Below are 17,360 nucleotides of genomic sequence, written 5' to 3'. Positions count from 1 at the left end.
AAAAATTATCAGGCACGATGGCTCATGCCTGGAATCCCAGCACTTTTGGAGGCCAAGGCAGGCAGACCATGAGGTCAAGAGTTCGAGACCATCCTGGCCAATATTGTGGAACCTCGTTTCTACTAAAAATACAAAAATTAGCTGGGCGTGGTGGTGGGTGCCTATAATCTCAGTTACTCAGGAGACTGAGGCAGGACAACCACTTGAACCTGGGAGCCGGAGGTTACAGTGAGCCGAGATCGCACCACTGCACTTCTGCCTGGCGACAGAGTGAGCCTCTGTCTAAAACAAAACAAGACAAAGCAAAACAAAACAACAACAAACAAAAACTAATGAACAAACAAAAAACAACAACAAAAAATACTCTACTAAGAGAACAGTTTTCCACCTATCGTGTTGAGGAACATATTTAAGAGTTTTATGGCCAGATGCGGTGGCTCACGCCTGTAATCCTAGCACTTTGGGAGGCCGAGGCAGGTGGATCATCTGCGTTTGGGAGTTTGAGACCAGCCTGACCAACATGGAGAAACCCCATTTCTACTAAAAATACAAAATTAGCTGGGCGTGGTGGCGCATGCCTCTAATCCTAGCTACTCGGGAGGCTGAGATGGGAGAATCGCTTGAATCTGGGAGGCAGAGGTTGTGATGAGCCGAGATTGTGCCATTGCACTCCAGCCTGGGCAACAAGAGTGAAACTCCATCTCAAAAAAAAAAAAAAAAAAAAAAAGAGTTTTATGACATGCTTGTTAGAGCTGTGTGAGGAGAAAAGCATTTCCATACACTGAGGATGAGAGTGTATATTAAAGTCACTTCTGTAAGGCAATTGGTATTATCAATCAAAATCACAAATGCACAAACCCTTTGACTCAGGAATACAGATATATTCTGATGCATGCCAAAAATGTATGGACAGGATTTTTCATTGCAAAATTGTTTGTCATCTTCTTATACAGTGTATGAATACAAGAACTCTGGAAATGTACACCCATATTATTGTATAATGCAAGCATACATTTTTATCCTGCTTGTATGTGTTTTTTCCTAAACTTATACATACTTACGGATAAAATAAGCTAGCATTGCTTTTACATAATGTTTAAATATGTAAATGTCAATCTGTGTTTAACAAAATTGATTTATTGCACTGATAAATTTTATTTCAAAAGTTATCTTTTGGCTGGGTGAGGTCGCTCACACCTGTAACCCCAGCACTGTGGGATGGCGAGGTGGGTGGGTCACCTGAGGTCAGGAGTTTGAGACCAGCGTGACCAATATAATGAAATTCCATCTTTACTAAAAATATAAAAATTTGCCAGATGTGGTGGTGTGGGCCTGTAGTCCCAGCTACTCAGGAGGAGGCTGAGACAGGAGAATCGCTTGAACCTGGGAGGCAGAGGTTGCAGTGAGCCGAGATTGCACCACTGCACTCCAAGCCTGGGCAACAGAGTGAAACTCCGTCTCAAAAAAAAAAAAAAGTTATCTTTCATGGTATGTCCACTTTAGAATAATTTCAAAGTTCTTTAGGTAACTCAAAACCTTGTACTCATTTAATTGATGGATATTTGCTGGGTACATAAATAATTTCTAGGAAAAATGAAAGACTAAAACTTGCATTATAAAGCATAATTTAAGTGTATAAACTTTTGCTTCTTTATTTTTATTTATTTATTTTATTTTATTTTATTTTTTATACTTTTTTTTTCCTTTTTGTGGAGATCAGGGTCTTGCTATATTGCCCAGGCAGGTCTCGAACTCCTGGGCTGAAGCTATTCTCCCACCTCTGCCTCCCTAAGAGCTGGGATTATAGGCGTGAGCCACCATGCCCAGCCTTCTTCTTCTTCTTATTTTTTGAGATGGAGTTTCACTCTTGGTTGGCCAGGCTGGAGTGCAACGACACGATCTCGGCTCACTGCAACCTCCACCTCCTGGGTTCAAGTGATTCTCCTGCCCCAGCCTCCGGAGTAGCTGAGATTACAGGCACCTGCCACCACACCAGGCTAATTTTGTATTTTTAGTAGAGACAGGATTTCGCCATGTGGACCAGGCTGGTCTTGAACTCCTGACCTCAGGTGATCCGCTTGCCTCGGCCTCCCAAAGTGCTGGGATTACAGGCGTGAGCCATCGCACCTGGCCTATTTTTATTTTTGGAGACAGAGTCTTGCTCTGTTGCCCAGGCTAGAGTGCAGTGGCGCAATCTCAGCTCACTCCAACCTCCACCTCCTGGTTTCAAGCAATTCTCCTGCCTCAGCCTCCTGAGTAGCTGGGATTACAGGTGTGTGCCACCACACCTGGCTAATTTTTGTATTTTTAGTAGAGACAGAGTTTTGTCATGTTGCCCTGGCTGGTCTCCAACTCCTGACCTCAAGTGATCCACCCGCCTTGGCCTCCCAAAGTGCTGGGATTACAGGCATGAGCCACCAGCCTGGCCCTTTCTTCTTTTTTTATATGCTATGAAGAGCTTACATCTTTGGATCTGTTAATGAATGTGTTTCTTTTTGCCACTTGGAGAAGTTATACCATAAAGGATTCATATGGCTGCAGAGAGTTGTGTCACGTGCATTCATGAGCTTTGCTTGTCTGTTATATGTTTAGTGACAGTCACAGTTACAAGTGTCCAACTTCCCATGTTCTCTATGAAATAGAATTTGCTTTACTTAAAAGTTATCATTAACGTGAGTGATTGACACTATGCTTTGGAGCAATAGTTTCAGAGAAATACAACTGTGTATGTGTTTCTGTTTTTGTTTTGTTTTGTTTTTTGAGACAGAGTCTCACTCTGTCTCTAAGGCTGGAATGCAGTGGCATGATCTTAGCTCACTGAAACCTCTGCCTCAAGGGTTCAAGTGATTCTTCTCTCTCAGCCTTCCTAGTAGCTGAGATTACAGGTGCCCACCACCACACAGGGCTAATTTTTAGTAAAAATGGGGTTTCACCATGTTGGCCAGGCTGGTCTACTACTTCTGACCTCAGGTGATGCACCCACCTTGGCCTCCCAAAGTGTTGGGATTACAGGAGTGAGCCACTGCCCCTGGGTATGCTTCTGTTTTTTAAGGAAAATAAAGTACTGTAGTTTTGTCTTAAAGCTGCATTACTTAGATTAGGTTTGGGGCAGGGGGTTTGGGAGTTTGTTTTCAGTTGGTTTGTTTGGTGAAATCTCTTTACACGCCTCCAACATAATGAGGACACCAAAGAGCTTTTTTTGTGTATTATAGCTATTAGTATTTACTGTTAAACATTTAAACATAACTTTCTAAAAAATATTTTTTCATTCCTCTCAGCACATACCTATGAAACATATATATATATTTTTTGAGATGGCATCTTGCTCTGTCACTGAGGCTGGAGTCCAGTGGCGTGATCTCGGCTCACTGAACTAGAGATCTCCCCTGTTCAAGCTATTCTCGTGCTTCAGCCTCCTGAGTAGCTGGGACTACAGGCACCTGCCACCACACCCGCTTAATTTTTGTGTTTTTATTAGAGACGGGGTTTCACCATGTTGGCCAGGCTGATCTTGAACTCCTGACCTCAAGTGATCCATCCACGTGGGCCTCCCAAAGTGCTGGGATTACAGGCATGAGCCACCACGCCTGGACGCTATAAAACATAACTTTTAAGAAAGCTTATTTAATGATTCATTTAAAAATAGCAACAATGAGTGAAGTACAATAAATACACCTCAGCAGCATTATGAAATTAGTTCTGACCTCATGGGCCCCTTGAGATTGATCCTAAGTCAAGGGTGAGTTTACTGTAGAATGCAAAAGAGCATGCTGACATGAATTTTTTTTTTTTTTTTTTTTGTGATGGAGTCTAGGTCTCTTGCCCAGGCTGGAGTGCAGTGGCACAATCTCGGCTCATTGCGACCTCCACTTCTCCTGTTCAAACAATTCTCCTGCCTCAACCCCCTGAGTAGCTGGGATTACAGGCACGCACCACCATACCCAGCTAATTTTTGTATTTTTAGTAGAGATGAGGATTCACCATGGTGGCCAGGCTGGTAATATATATATATATATATATATATATATATATATATATATGTATATATATAAAATATTTGAGTCTGAAATATGTTAAACACTATGAAATGTGTTTAAGATCTTATAAAAGTTTGCTTTTATAACAATATACACTTTATCATATAAAATATATATAATATATAATATTTTACAATATATAATGCATATAAAATACATCATATGCATTTTAACACTTAAATTTACTAAAATTCTTAAAAAAATTTTTTTAATATTCATGGTCTTGTTTCTCTGGTTTACTGTTTGTTGTCTTCACCTATACTATGAAGGGTTATTCTTTTTTTCTATGTAAATCTACCTAGATAGCAAAGATTCAGTGTTTTACCAGAATAATTTTTTGATTTTCGTGTTGATTTTATTATGCCTTTGATTATTCAAAGAAACAACATTTGTTATTTAGGAGAGGACTGAAGTTCTTTACAATCGTGTTATTTTCTATATTTTAATTTTAATTTATTTTAATTTATTTGGGTTTTTATTCTTTTTTTTTTTGAGACAGGGTTTCACTCTTGTTGCTCAGGCTGGAGTGCAGTGACATGATCTCTGCTCACTGCTGCCTCAGCCTCCTGGATTCAAGCGATTCTCCTGCCTCAGCCTCCTGAGTAGTTGGGATTATAGGTGCCCACCACCACGCTCAGCTAATTTTTTCTATTTTTAGTAGAGATGGCGGGGTTTCACCATGTTGGCCAGGCTGGTCTTCAACTCCGGACCTCAGGTGATCCACCTGCCTCAGCCTCCCAAAGTGCTGGGATTACAGGAGTGAGCCATTGTGCCCTGCCTATTAAATTAAATTAATTAATTTATCTTTTCAGACGGAGTCTCCCTCTGTTGCCCAGGCTGGAGTGCAGTGGTGTGATCTCAGCTCACTGCAACCTCTGCTTCCTGGGTTCAAGCAATTCTTCTGTCTCAGCCTCCCTAGTAGCTGGGACTACAGGCATGCCATGCCTGGCTAATTTTTGTACTTTTAGTAGAGACAGGGTTTCACCATATTGGCCAGGATGGTCTTGAACTCCTGACCTGGTGATCCACCTGCCTCGGCCCCCAAGACTGCTGGGATTACAGGCGTGAGCCACCACACCAGGCTGCCCGGCCTATTTTTAAATGTTGTATTGACCCTTACAAATGGGTAGGCAAATATTATTTCTCAGACACCTATGATCCTACATTAAGTGTTCAAATCTCCTGACAATTTTGGATTTTGCATTCCCAAAATTCCTAAATGTGAAATGAAATAAAATAAAAGGAATGATAGCTGAGCTTTCCCAGACATACCATTGAAAATCACAAAAGATTTGTTACTTCCGCTTATGAAAAGAGAGGTGCCAGAAATAAACAGGTGTATTTGATATGTTACTATTGTTGAATTACCCAGGAATAGATGAGGTTATTTTTTATCAAAAGAGAGGGAAAGTGTAGGAAAAATTTCCTTTCAATAGAAAATTAAATATTGCCTATAGCACACCCTTTCACATTATCTGCTTTTGATTCCATGGGAGTTATTTTACAGCTTGTAAAATGTAGATAACTGATATAAATGAAAAATTATTCTTGGCTCCAGACCTGTACATTTAGTCCTACCAGTAGAGGTTCAATTGACTTCATTTTGCCACCCTGGAAGAAGCTGGCTTGAGCTCTGTTGGTGCATTTGTTACAACATTCCTTTGCTCCATATAAATGTAGCTTTTTTGACCTCTCTTTTGAGTCAGTTATAATCTGCTGTTTGAGAGTCATGATTTTATTTATTTTTTTTGAGACAGGGTCTTGCTCTGTCATCCAGGCTTGAGTGCAGTGATGCAAGCTTGGCTCACTGCAGCCTTGACCTCCTGGGCTCAAGTGATTCTCTGAACTCAGCCTTCTGAGTAGCTAGAACTACACACTTGAGCCACCATGCCTGGCTAATTTATTATTAATTATTATTATTATTATTATTATTATTATTATTATTATTATTATTATTTTGTAGAGGGGGGTTGCACTATATTGCCCAAGCTGGTCTTGAACCCCTGGCCTTAAGTGATCTTCCCACCTCAGTCTCCCAAAATGCTGCTATTACAGTCATGAGCTGCCACTTCAGGCTGATGATTTTTATCCTTTTTAATAAATGTATCTTTTAACAATGAGGACAATGGAAGTTAATTCATTACAAATGATGGAAGCCTGTTGCATTATAGTTTAATTCTCTTCCTTAATCCTTGTTGTGAATACCTGGAAGGCAGTAACTGAAAGACCATTAGCTGGTATTAAGCTTCAACAACTCTGGAATATAGCCCCATCTCCTACCTAGGGTAGCCCTTGGCAAGTTACTTTCCTCCCCTACATCTGTGCAGCCTCCTAGTTGGGTGGGGCTAAAATAATCTCTTCCCACTCTACACCAGCAGGTGGGACTGGATCAAGAGTCCTAGGCCTGAAAAAAAAAAAAAAAAAAAAGAAAGAAAGAAAGAAAGAAAGAGAAAGAAGAGAAGAAAAAAGAGAAAGAAAGGAGAAGAAAAAAGAAAAAGAAAGAAGAAAAAAGAAAAGAAAAACGAAACAAAAGGAAAAGAGCAAGAAAAAGAAAAAATCAAACTTGTGAAAAGAAGGGGGAAGCCAGGTGCGGTGGCTCATGCCTTTAATCCCAGCACTTTGGGAGGCCAAGGCGGGTAGATCATTTTAGGTCAGGAGTTCAAGACCAGCCTGGCCAACATGGTGAAATCCCCGTCTCTACTAAAAATACAAAAATTAGCTGAGCGTGGTGGCACACACCTGTGGTCCCAACTACTTGGGAGGCTGGGGCAGGAGAATCACTTGAACCCAGGAGATGAAGGCTGCAGTGAGCCGAGATCACCATTACACTCCAGCCTGGGCAACAGAGTGAGACTCCGCCAAAAAAAAAAAAAAAAAAAAAAAAAAGAAAAGAAGGGGGAATAAAAGAAAATTAAACAGGAGTCTCAGTCCTGGAGGGAAAATATCAATCCTAGTCTGGAAAGGAAGAGAAGCAGAGCAGGTTTAGAGATTGGTCCTATTCTATTCATTTTATGGGGTCCCTGCAGCAGCTGAGTTGAAATGAAGATAAAATGAAGCTTAGAGCCAGGAGATGAATATTTTAAAAAACTTTTTACTGATGAATAACGTATATACATTTTGAGAATTATACACACCCACGAAACCAGCAGCCAGACCAAATGACAGAACATTACCAGCAGCTCAGAAACCCCCTCGTTTCTCTTGCAGAAAATTGATACTGAGTTCTTGTGACATGGATTGATTTTGCCTGGTTTGTGCTTTATATAAATGGTATTATTATACAGCATTTTTTGAGAAAATGTCTTTCCTCAATTGTATTTTCATCCATAATGTTGCATGTAGTGGTCAGTCATTCATTCTTTAGTCTGGTGCCAATGGGAATTTGAGTAGTTTACAGCTTAGGACTATTATAATAGTGCAGCTATGATCCTATGATCATTCTTTTTTTTCTTCCTCTTTCTTTTTCTTTCTTCCTTTCTTTCTTCCTTCCTTTCTTCTTTCTTTCTTTTCTCTTTCTCTATTCAGGGTCTCACTCTGTTCCGCAGGCTGGAGTTCAGTAGTACAGTCTTGGCTCCCTTCAGTCTCTGACTCCCAGGCTCAAGCCATCCTCATACCTCAGCCTCCCAAGTAGCTGGAACTACAGGCATGCACCACCACACCCAGCTAATTTTTGTATTTTTAGTGGAGACAGGGTTTCGCCATGTTGCCCAGGCTGGTCTCAAACTCCTGGACTCAAGTAATCTACTTGCCTCAGCCTCCTAAAGTGTTGGGATTATAGGCGTGAGCCACCATGCCCAGCTTGATCATTCTTGTCCATGTTTTTTTAATGACCATGGATTTCTGCTAGGTATATGCCTAGGAATGGAATTGCCAGGTCATATTTATTTCTATACCTGTCAGTCTGTATATACATTAAAAATCAGGAGCTCATGCTGATGCCTCTGATTCTAATCTAACACAACACGTTTCACTTTGCCCTTCCCTTTTTATTTGTAGTTCTTTCTTTGACAGTGAGAGGCCTACCTCCCACTAAATACAATATATTTACTGATTTGCTCAATCTCAGAATACCCATAAAATAGTTTCAGAGTTGGTAACCCATATTCCCTAGTTCTGTCTGCTGAGAGGCCCTAGACACAGTGACACCCCAGTAATGATGAGGACATCCAGCACCCAGATCTTAGTTTCTAAATACATTCCCTCAAAAAGGGAAACAGAGTTCTTTGGAGAAATGATTAAGTACAGGGCGGGATCAGTGAAATTATAAAATAATCCTGAAACATCTTATGTCAGAAAGGAAGTGCTCAAAGTAGAATAAGGGCATTTCAAACAAACACAAGGGGTGACTTGAAGATGCTTACATTGGCCATACCTGGGACAATTGGAAAAATGATACAAATGATGTTGGTCATGGATTATCACTGGTAGAATAAACTAAATATCCATGAGTCTATACTGAAATAATTGTATAAGTAATTGGGAGAGAAGGGACAGCTCTTCCTTACCACTGAATTACAATTAATAAATGGAGAAGGAATTATGAAAGTAGAAAAATCAGCTGTTGGTAAACACAGTGGTAATTAATATTGCAGCCAAGAATCACCAATGAATGCCAAAATTGGTGGGTGAAAGTATGATGATAAACAAGATATTTACACAGACTCCAAGATAGCTCCTCAGAAGATACTCGTTAAGTTCAAAAGGAAAAATAGGATTTTACAATGGAGAAATCTTCGCTACATCATCTCTCAAAGTTAACATCTCTGGTAATGGGATGCAGCAATATCACATGTGCCTCCTGATGTGATGCATGGGGAAGGATATAACCTCACTTCTGCGGTGTTCTCACCAAAAACACAAAACCTCATTCTCATTGTGAGAAAGCACTAGACAAACTCGAGTTGCAGGACATTCTACAAAATAATTGGCCAGTACTCTTCAAGAGTATCAAAGTTATGAAAGACAAAAATAGCCTGGATGCTTCAAAACTGTCAAAATGAGAGGAGGAGAAAGACGGAGGAGCTATTCTGGATGGAAGGATCCTACTGAGAGCGGCAGCGGAATGCCACAGACAGTCCTGGATTGCATTCTGGAGCAGAAAAAGGACGTTAGTGGGGCTACTGGCAACAGTAAGTAAAGTCTGTAGATTCACAGACAGTATTGCATTGATGTTCATTTCCTGGCTTTGATAATTCTGTAGCTATGTGAGATGTTAATATTTGGGGAGGCTGGTGAAGGTTGTACAAGAATTTGCTGTACTCTTTGTACACTCAAAAGTATTTCCAAGGAAAAATACTTAAAAAGAAAAAGAAAGAGGGAATTGGATGGGTTTGTGTAATTCTTCAGCCAAAAACCCTGCTGGTGCCTCTGCCTATAGCATGAAGCGTTACTCTTTTGGGAGTGGCATTCAAGGCCTTCCATAATCTGACCAAAATTTCCTCCAGATTTACTGCCCATTCTCCTGCCACCCACCCACCTCCATCAATCTCCATGGCATGAAGGATGCACTGCTTAGAAAACTCCTACTCATGTTCAAAGACCCTGTCGGGCCTCTACTTTACACCTTCAGGAAGCAGAGTTAGCTGTCAGTTCTTCCTTGGTCACCAGTCATCTCTCCTGGAAACCTTGATCCTCCACCAGGGCCTCTGCAGGCCTAGCTGGCATTACAACCCTCTCTGCCCTCAGGAGACTTATAACCTGCAAGTACATACAGCAAAGAAAACATAGTGACAGGCCCAGGAAAGCAGGTTAGAGGCAGGGAGCAAGATAATTCGCATTCTTCTGTGACCATAAATGTTATTATTACTCCCTCTTTGTTGGTGAGGCTCAGGGAGAGGAGGTGAACTGCCTGAAGCTACACTACTAGTAAGGACAAAGTCATGATTTGAACTCAATTCCTCTGCCTCCCTCACTAAGAGATACTAACTCAGAAATGCTCTGAATAGTCAGCCAAGCAATGTCTTCAGACAGTTTATATTTTACTCCAACTCTTACCTCAAGGAGCCAAAATAAGATCATCTCCCTAGAGAGCACTGCAGAGAAAATTCTCAAAGAGCTCGAGGGAAATGCCAACCCACTTCTACCCATTGAACCCACAGGGAATTCATAGCTTGATGCATTTTCAGGAAATAGCCATGGATTTCACAGTGAACTGAATTGACACTTAGCAATGTGAATATGCTGCTAAAACATCTCAAAACGGACTACGTGGATACTAGGCACTATAGGTGGCTGAGTTCTTTTGCTGGGCCCTCAATTTAGGCCAGTTTCCTCCCCTTCTAAATGTGGATTTATCAATTCAAAAGACACTGGTTGGAAAACTGCTATTGCTAAGCTCTGGGATAATCACAGAACCCATTGCATAGGGTAGCAGCCAAGATTAACTGAAAAATAGACTACGTAGCCATTGAATACTATTCGGCCATAAAAAGGAATAAAATAATGGCATTAGCAGCAGCCTGGATGGAGGTGGAGACCATTATTCTAAGTGAAGTAACCAGGAATGAAAAACCGAAGATCGTATGTTCTCACTTATAAGTGGGGGTTAAGCTATGAGGATGTAATGCATAGGAATGATATAATGGACTTGGGGACTGGGGAAAGGGAGTGTGGGAGGGGGTGAGGGATAGAATACAACACACTGAATACAGTGTACGCTGCTCAGGTGACGGGTGCACCAAAATCTCAGAAATTGCCACTAAATAGCTCATGCTTGTTGGCTGGGTGCGGTGGCTCATACCTGTAATCCCAGCAGTTTGGGAGGCCAAGGTGGGTGGATCATTCAAGATCAGGAGTTCGAGAACAGCCTGGTCAACATGGTGAAACTCTGTCTCTACAAAAAATACAAAAGTTAGCTGGGTGGTAGTAGCGCATGCCTGTAATCTCAGCTAGTCAGAAGGCTGAAGCAGGAGAATCACTTGAGCCTGGGAGTTGGAGGTTGTGGTGAGCCGTGATCATGCCACTGCACTCCAGTCTGGGTGACAGAGTGAGACCGTCTCAAAAAAAAAAAAAAAAAAAAAAAAAAAAAAGAACTTCATATCCTTTGCAGGGACATGGATGAAGCTGGAAACCATAATTCTCAGCAAACTAACACAAGAACAGAAAACCAAACACTGCATATTCTCACTCATAAATGGGAGTTGAACAATGAGAACACAGGGACACGGGGAGGGGAACATCACACACTGGGGCCTGTCAGGGGGCAGGGGGCTAGGGGAGGGATTGCATTAGGAAAAATGCCTAATGTAGATGACAGGTTAATGGGTGCAGCAAACCACCATGGCATGTGTATACCTATATAACAAACCTGCACATTCTGCACATGTATCTCAGAACTTAAAGTATAATTACAAAAAAAAGAACTTATCTATGTAACCAAAAAACCACCTGTTCCAAAAACTAATGAAATATATACATAAAAGAACTTTTCTATGTAACCAAAAACCACCTGTTCCATGAAAGTATTGAAATACATATAGTTAAAATGAATAAGATCTATTATTTGATGGCAAAACAGGGTGATTATAGTCAACAATAATTTATTGCACATTTTATGTTTTTTTCTTTTTACTGTACCTTTTCTACGTACATTTAAAAGTAGCTAGAAGAGTACAATTGGAATGTTTGTAGCACAAAGAAATGATAAATGCTTGAGGTGACAGACACCCCATTTACCCTGATGTAATTATTACACATTGTATGCCCACATCAAAACATCTCGTGCCCCATAAATAGATATATTTACTATATACCCATAAAAAATAAAAATTAAACATTTTAATCAGAAAAAATGAATCTATAATACAATTTTTACAAATTAAAAAAAACAGACTGTGTAGTACTTCACACCAGGTTGGACATGAAGTCAAAATCATTGTTGGCTGTTAGAACTATAACTATTGGTATTATAACTGTTAACATTATTATTATTATTTTTTTTGAAATGGAGTCTGGCTCTGTCACCCAGACTGGAGGTTCAGTGGCACGATCTCGGCTCACTGCAATCTCTGCCTCCTGGGTTCAAGCGATTCTCCTGCCTCAGCCTTCTGTGTAGCTGGGATTACAGGTGCGCGCTACCACATCCGGCTAACTTTAAAAAATATTTTTGGTAGAGACAGGATTTCACCATGTTGGCCAGGCTGGTCTCGAATTCCTAACCTGAAGTGATCCACCCGCCTTGGCCTTCCAAAGTGCTGGGATTGCAAGATGAGCCACCGCGCCCAGCTGATATTATATTTATTATTATTATTATTTTTGAGACAATCTTGCACTGTCACCCAGGCTGGAGCACAGTGGTGCAATCTGAGCTCACTGCAACCTTTGTGTCCTCGGTTTAAGCAATTCTCTTGCCTCAGCCTCCAGAGTAGTTGGGATTACAGGTGTGAGCCACCACGCCCAGTCATAACTGTTAATATTAAACCTCTCTCACTCTACACTTGGCTTCTCCCTGTACCAAGCAGACCTCCCCATCTTCCTACATCTTCTCCTACCTGGGAGGATTCAGGGCCGCATGTAAGAAAGGGGGCAGATTAAAGGGGTATGCTTATTGCAGCACAGTTCATAATTCCCAAGGTACAGAACCACCTTAAGTGCGCATTGACCAATGAATGGATAAAATGTGGTATATATATACCATGGACTAACACTCAGCCATAAAAAGGAACGAAATAATGTCTTTTGAAGCAACTTGGATGGAGTTGGATACCATTATTCTAAGTGAAGTAACTCAGGAATGGAAAACCAAATATCGTATGTTCTTACTTATAAGTGAGAGCTGAGCTGTGAGGACACAGAGACATACAGAGTGATATAGTGGACTCTGGAAACTCAGAAGGGGGAGGATGGGTGAGGAGTGTGGGATAAAAAGCTACATATTGGGTATGTTGAACACTACTTGGGTGGTGCGTGCACTAAAATCTCAGAATTCACCGTTATACAATTCATTCATGTAACCAAATATAACTTGTACCCCCAAAGCTACTGAAACTTTATAAAATTAATAACAATTTAAAAAGAAACAGCTCTCTTTCTGCCTCCACTGCTGCCATGGTGCCCGGGAAAAAGCCTGTGGTGAATGGGGGCAAAAAAAAGCAGGTTCTGAAGTTCACTCTTGATTGCACCCACCCCGTGGAAGATGGAATCATGGACGCTGCCAATTTTGAGTAGCTTTTCCAAGAGAGGATCAAAGTGAACTGAAAAGCTGGGAAACTTGGTGGAGGGGTGGTGACCATCGAAAGGAGCAAGAGCAGGATCACTATGACATCTGAGGTGCCTTTTTCCAAAAGATTTTTGAAATATCACACCAAAAATTTTTGAAGAAGAATAATCTACGTGATTGGTTGGCGTAGCTGCTAACAGCAAACAGAGTTATGTTACTTCCAAATTAACCAGGATGAGGAAGAGGAGGAAGACGAGGATTAAATTTCATTTATCTGGAATATTTTGTATGAGTTCTTGAATAAAACTTGCGAACCAAAAAAAAAAAACCCCAAAAAACAAACAAACAAAAAAAACTTCTTTTTCTTTTTTTGAGATGAGTCTCACTCTGTCACCTAGGCTGGCATGCAGTGGTGTAATCATAGTTTGCTGCAGCCTTGACTGCCCGAGCTTGTCATCCTTCCACCTCTGCCTCTTGAGTAGCTGGGACTACAGGTGTGTGCCACTACACCCGGCTAATTTTTAAATTTTTTTTGTAGAGACAGGGTATTGCTATGTTGTCCAGGCTGGTTTTGAACTCCTGAACTCAAGCCACCTTCCCACCTCAGCTTCCTAAAGTGCTAGGATCACAGGAGTGAGCCACTGCATCCAACCTCAAAAAAACTTAAATCTCAACCCATCGAGTCGCCCCCTCCTTTTCCTTCCCTCAACAGAGAAATCCACATTCACACTTCACTGGCTCATTTTCTCCAGCTATAACTTCTGTGCCTTGGGTTAGTAGCCCCTGTCCATCTGTGCAGAGACTGGGCTAGCCTTGCCCAGTGCTCACTGAGAACTCTCCCGGTGTGGGTCTTCCTGCTATCTCTGGAAATCCTCTCTCGTGCCAAAGGGAGAAGACAAGGAGGCTTTGTACAGCTCAGGCCCTCCCAACCACTGAGGCTCTTTCAATTGGGCTGTCCTCTTACCCCATTTCTCTCCCCAGAGAGATGACCAGCCCCTATGTCCTGTTTCCTTTGCCCTTTGCCTTTGAGTATGAGTTGGGAGAGCAAGCCCCTGCCAGATTCCCCACCACTTGTGCCCCGGCGCAGCCAGGCTGGGAGGACCTGTGCACATCCTGTAGCATTGCCTGTGGAGGCAACACAGGTGCCTGGGAGGCAAATCCCCAAATTCTTAAATAGTATCTGTGTGCCCTGGGCCACCTCCTAACTTCTCCAAGCCTCACATTCTACATGCTCCCATGACCGTGGCAGGTACCGTCACAATCTGCGTGGATTATGAGGCTACCTGCCAGGGTCATGGGAGCATTAAGTGAAAGAGAAACGTCTGCACATTAGGGCACTGCATTCATGCAGGTGGTTATGAGCGTTCTCCCCTAACTGCACAGGGCTTGCCCCTCTGTGCCCACTATATCCCATTTGTCCCTTTCTCACCTCCACTCTTCTCCAGATTCTCTATTTAGTGCCTTTCCTGGGGCTTGAGAGTCAAGGGGCCTGATCATGCTGAGGACCATGAATTTTGGAACCAGATCTGCCTAGCTTCCAAACTGGGATCTGCCACCCTCCACCCTTGAATCAAATATATTTAATAGATCTCATTTTTTAAAATGGGGATAAGGATATCTACTTGATAGGTTTACTGATGCAAGGATTAAATAGGATACTGCATATACAGCCTTAGCACAATACCAGGTTCAGAGAAGTTTAGCAAATAATAGAATAATAAATAAGAGGTATTATTAGATCCCGCTGGCTACCCCCTTGCTTTGAGGCTTCGCATATGGTTGGCATATTTCTGTAGCTCCTGCCACTGATGCCAGTCTCCCCTATCTTTAATTTCACTGGTCACTTTAGATAATATTGGAAGGAGGAGGTTTATTAACTGGATCCACTGGCTCCATACCATCATTTTGCCCAGGAGTTTCCCTTTACATGTTTGGGTTGGTTTCTGTTGGTATAAGGAAATAAATTGATTTCCAAACACTTAATTTTTTTTTTTTTTTTGAGACAAAGTCTCGCTCAGTTGTCCAGGCTGGAGTGCAGTGGCATGATCTCGGCTCACTGAAACCTCCGCCCTCTGGGTTCAAGCAATTCTCATGCCTCAGCCTCCCTAGTAGCTGGGATTACAGGCGTGTGCTACCACCCCGGGCTAATTTGTATATTTTTAGTGGAGACAGGGTTTCCCCATGTTGGCCAGGCTGGTCTTGAACTCCTGACCTCAAGTGATCCACCCGCCTCTGCCTCCCAAAGTGTTGGGATTACAGGTGTGAGCCACCACTCCCAGCCAAACACTTGGTAGTGGCATCTTTTTAAATTTTTTTAAATTTTTCATTTTTTAATTATTTATTCATTTTTTAGAACAGTGTCTCACTCTGTCACCCAGGCTGGGGTGCAGTGGTATGATCGATCATAGCTCACTGCTGCCTCAAACTCCTAGGCTTAAGCAATCTTCCTGCTTCAGACTCCCCAGTAATAGTCGCATGCCACAATGCCTGGCTAATGTTTATTATTATTTTTTTAATTTTTAGTAGAGATGGGGTCATGCTGTTTTGCCAAGGCTGGTTTTGAACTCCTGGGCTCAAGTGATCCTCCCATCTTGGCCTCCCAAAGTGCTGGGATTACAGGCATGAGACACCATGCCTGGCCAATATGGAATCTTTACCTCATTCCTGATTTAATAAAGAACACATTTCTCCTTTTTCTTGTATGTACATATGAACTATTTAACATAAAAGTAGTTGGCCGGGCATGGTGGCTCATTCCTGTAATCCTAGCACTTTGGGAAGCTGACGCAGGAGGATCACTTGAGCCCAGGTGCTCGAAACCAGCCTGGGCAACACAGCAAGACCCTTCATCTCTATTTTTTTGATTTGAAAAATTATAAATGTAAAAATTAAAAAGTAGTTATCTTGTTAAGGAAATGTCCCATTATTTCTTTTATTTTTATCCTAAGTTTGTTGCTATTACTGTTTTTAAGTTAGGGAGGGTTGTTTAATTTCATCAAATATGGTTTCAGTATTTATTGAAATTATGTCAATTTTGCATTTTTGTTTCCTTGACCTTGTGACAGACGTGATGTACAGAGATTTTCCCAGAACTCCCCTTGGAAATGAGTAGCTAGCAAACTACTTTATGTTCAAAGTAGTGGCAAAAGGTTGGACCACGCAATACAGAGAATTAGGACATTTAGATATCCATTTAGGGAAAATTTTAAGTTTGATTCCTTCCTTGCAACCACATAAAAATTCTAGATGGATTAGACATTAGGCCTTGAGAAAACCTTAAAACTATTTGAAGAAAACATAGAAAAATATCTTTACAGCCTTGATTCAAGGAATCATAAGCAAGTTGTAAGCACTATAAGCCATAAAAGAAAATATTAGATTTGTCTACCTAATATTTAAAACTTCTGAATGATGAAAGACACCGCCAAGAAACGTAAAGATAATGGAAGGCTGGAAGAAGACATTGCCAACATACATAACAGGCATTGCATTAATAGTCAGAGTATATAAAGGAAAAGGAGGAAAATAGAAAAAAGTAATCGAAGAAGCAACTAAAGCTTAACCTCACTCATAATAAATAGCATGTAAATAAAAATAACAACAAGGTAACATTTTCCATCATCGAGCTGTCTTGTCAAAATTTTAAATGATAAATATCCAGTGCTAGAGAATGTAGGTGACCGCTAGGTTTACACGTCAGTTAGCTCCAATCCAGAAGTATTTTATGTAAATGGCGCCCCCTGCAGCCCAATTCTTACGTATACCAAACATGTACTCTAGTGCACCTTGGAACCGTGCTGGAAGACCCCTGTCCATCCTGTCGCTCCTGTCCCTCCTGTGGGTTTAGTGACAATTTGGAGAACAGTTTTTGGCCTATCTGGCAAAATGTAAAAGTCCCTTTGACCCAATAATTCCTCTTCCAGCCTTTCAGAAATACATGAATATGTACTATGTACATAAAAATATATGCAAGGGTATGTTTATTAAAGTTTATTTTATATTGGAGGGAAAAAGGAAGCAATCTAGATGTCCATCAATAGGGGACTGTTTGGATAAATAATGCTGCTTGCACCCATTCATGAGATATTTTGTAACTCTTAAAAGGAATGAAGTAGATTTATCTGTACTCACATAGATTGATCTCCAAGATTTTTTTTTTTTTTTTA

The 17,360-nt window shown here is 41.2% G+C and overlaps 1 protein-coding gene and 1 pseudogene across 14 annotated transcripts in view; both read left to right on the top strand.

Annotated features, from left to right (window-relative positions):
• Positions 1 to 17,360, top strand: part of LOC129488759 (protein strawberry notch homolog 2-like) — a 96,683-nt gene that overhangs the window by 47,912 nt on the left and 31,411 nt on the right. Inside the window, exon 5 of one of the 14 annotated variants that reach the window (XM_063644629.1) lies at positions 3,815 to 3,925. The exons of 6 other annotated variants lie outside the window; for them this stretch is intronic. In XM_063644629.1, coding sequence (XP_063500699.1) covers positions 3,815 to 3,913 — 99 coding nt within the window. In that variant the 3' untranslated portion in view covers positions 3,914 to 3,925. 7 more of the 14 variants (XM_063644626.1, XM_063644637.1, XM_063644636.1 and 4 more) reach the window with 7 other exon arrangements.
• On the top strand, positions 9,174 to 17,354 carry LOC134737337 (large ribosomal subunit protein eL22-like; annotated as a pseudogene).

The sequence above is a fragment of the Symphalangus syndactylus genome, chromosome 8, assembly GCF_028878055.3.
Source record: "Symphalangus syndactylus isolate Jambi chromosome 8, NHGRI_mSymSyn1-v2.1_pri, whole genome shotgun sequence".
Taxonomy (NCBI): Eukaryota; Metazoa; Chordata; class Mammalia; order Primates; family Hylobatidae; genus Symphalangus; species Symphalangus syndactylus.
This window is presented reverse-complemented; position numbering and strand designations above follow the sequence as displayed.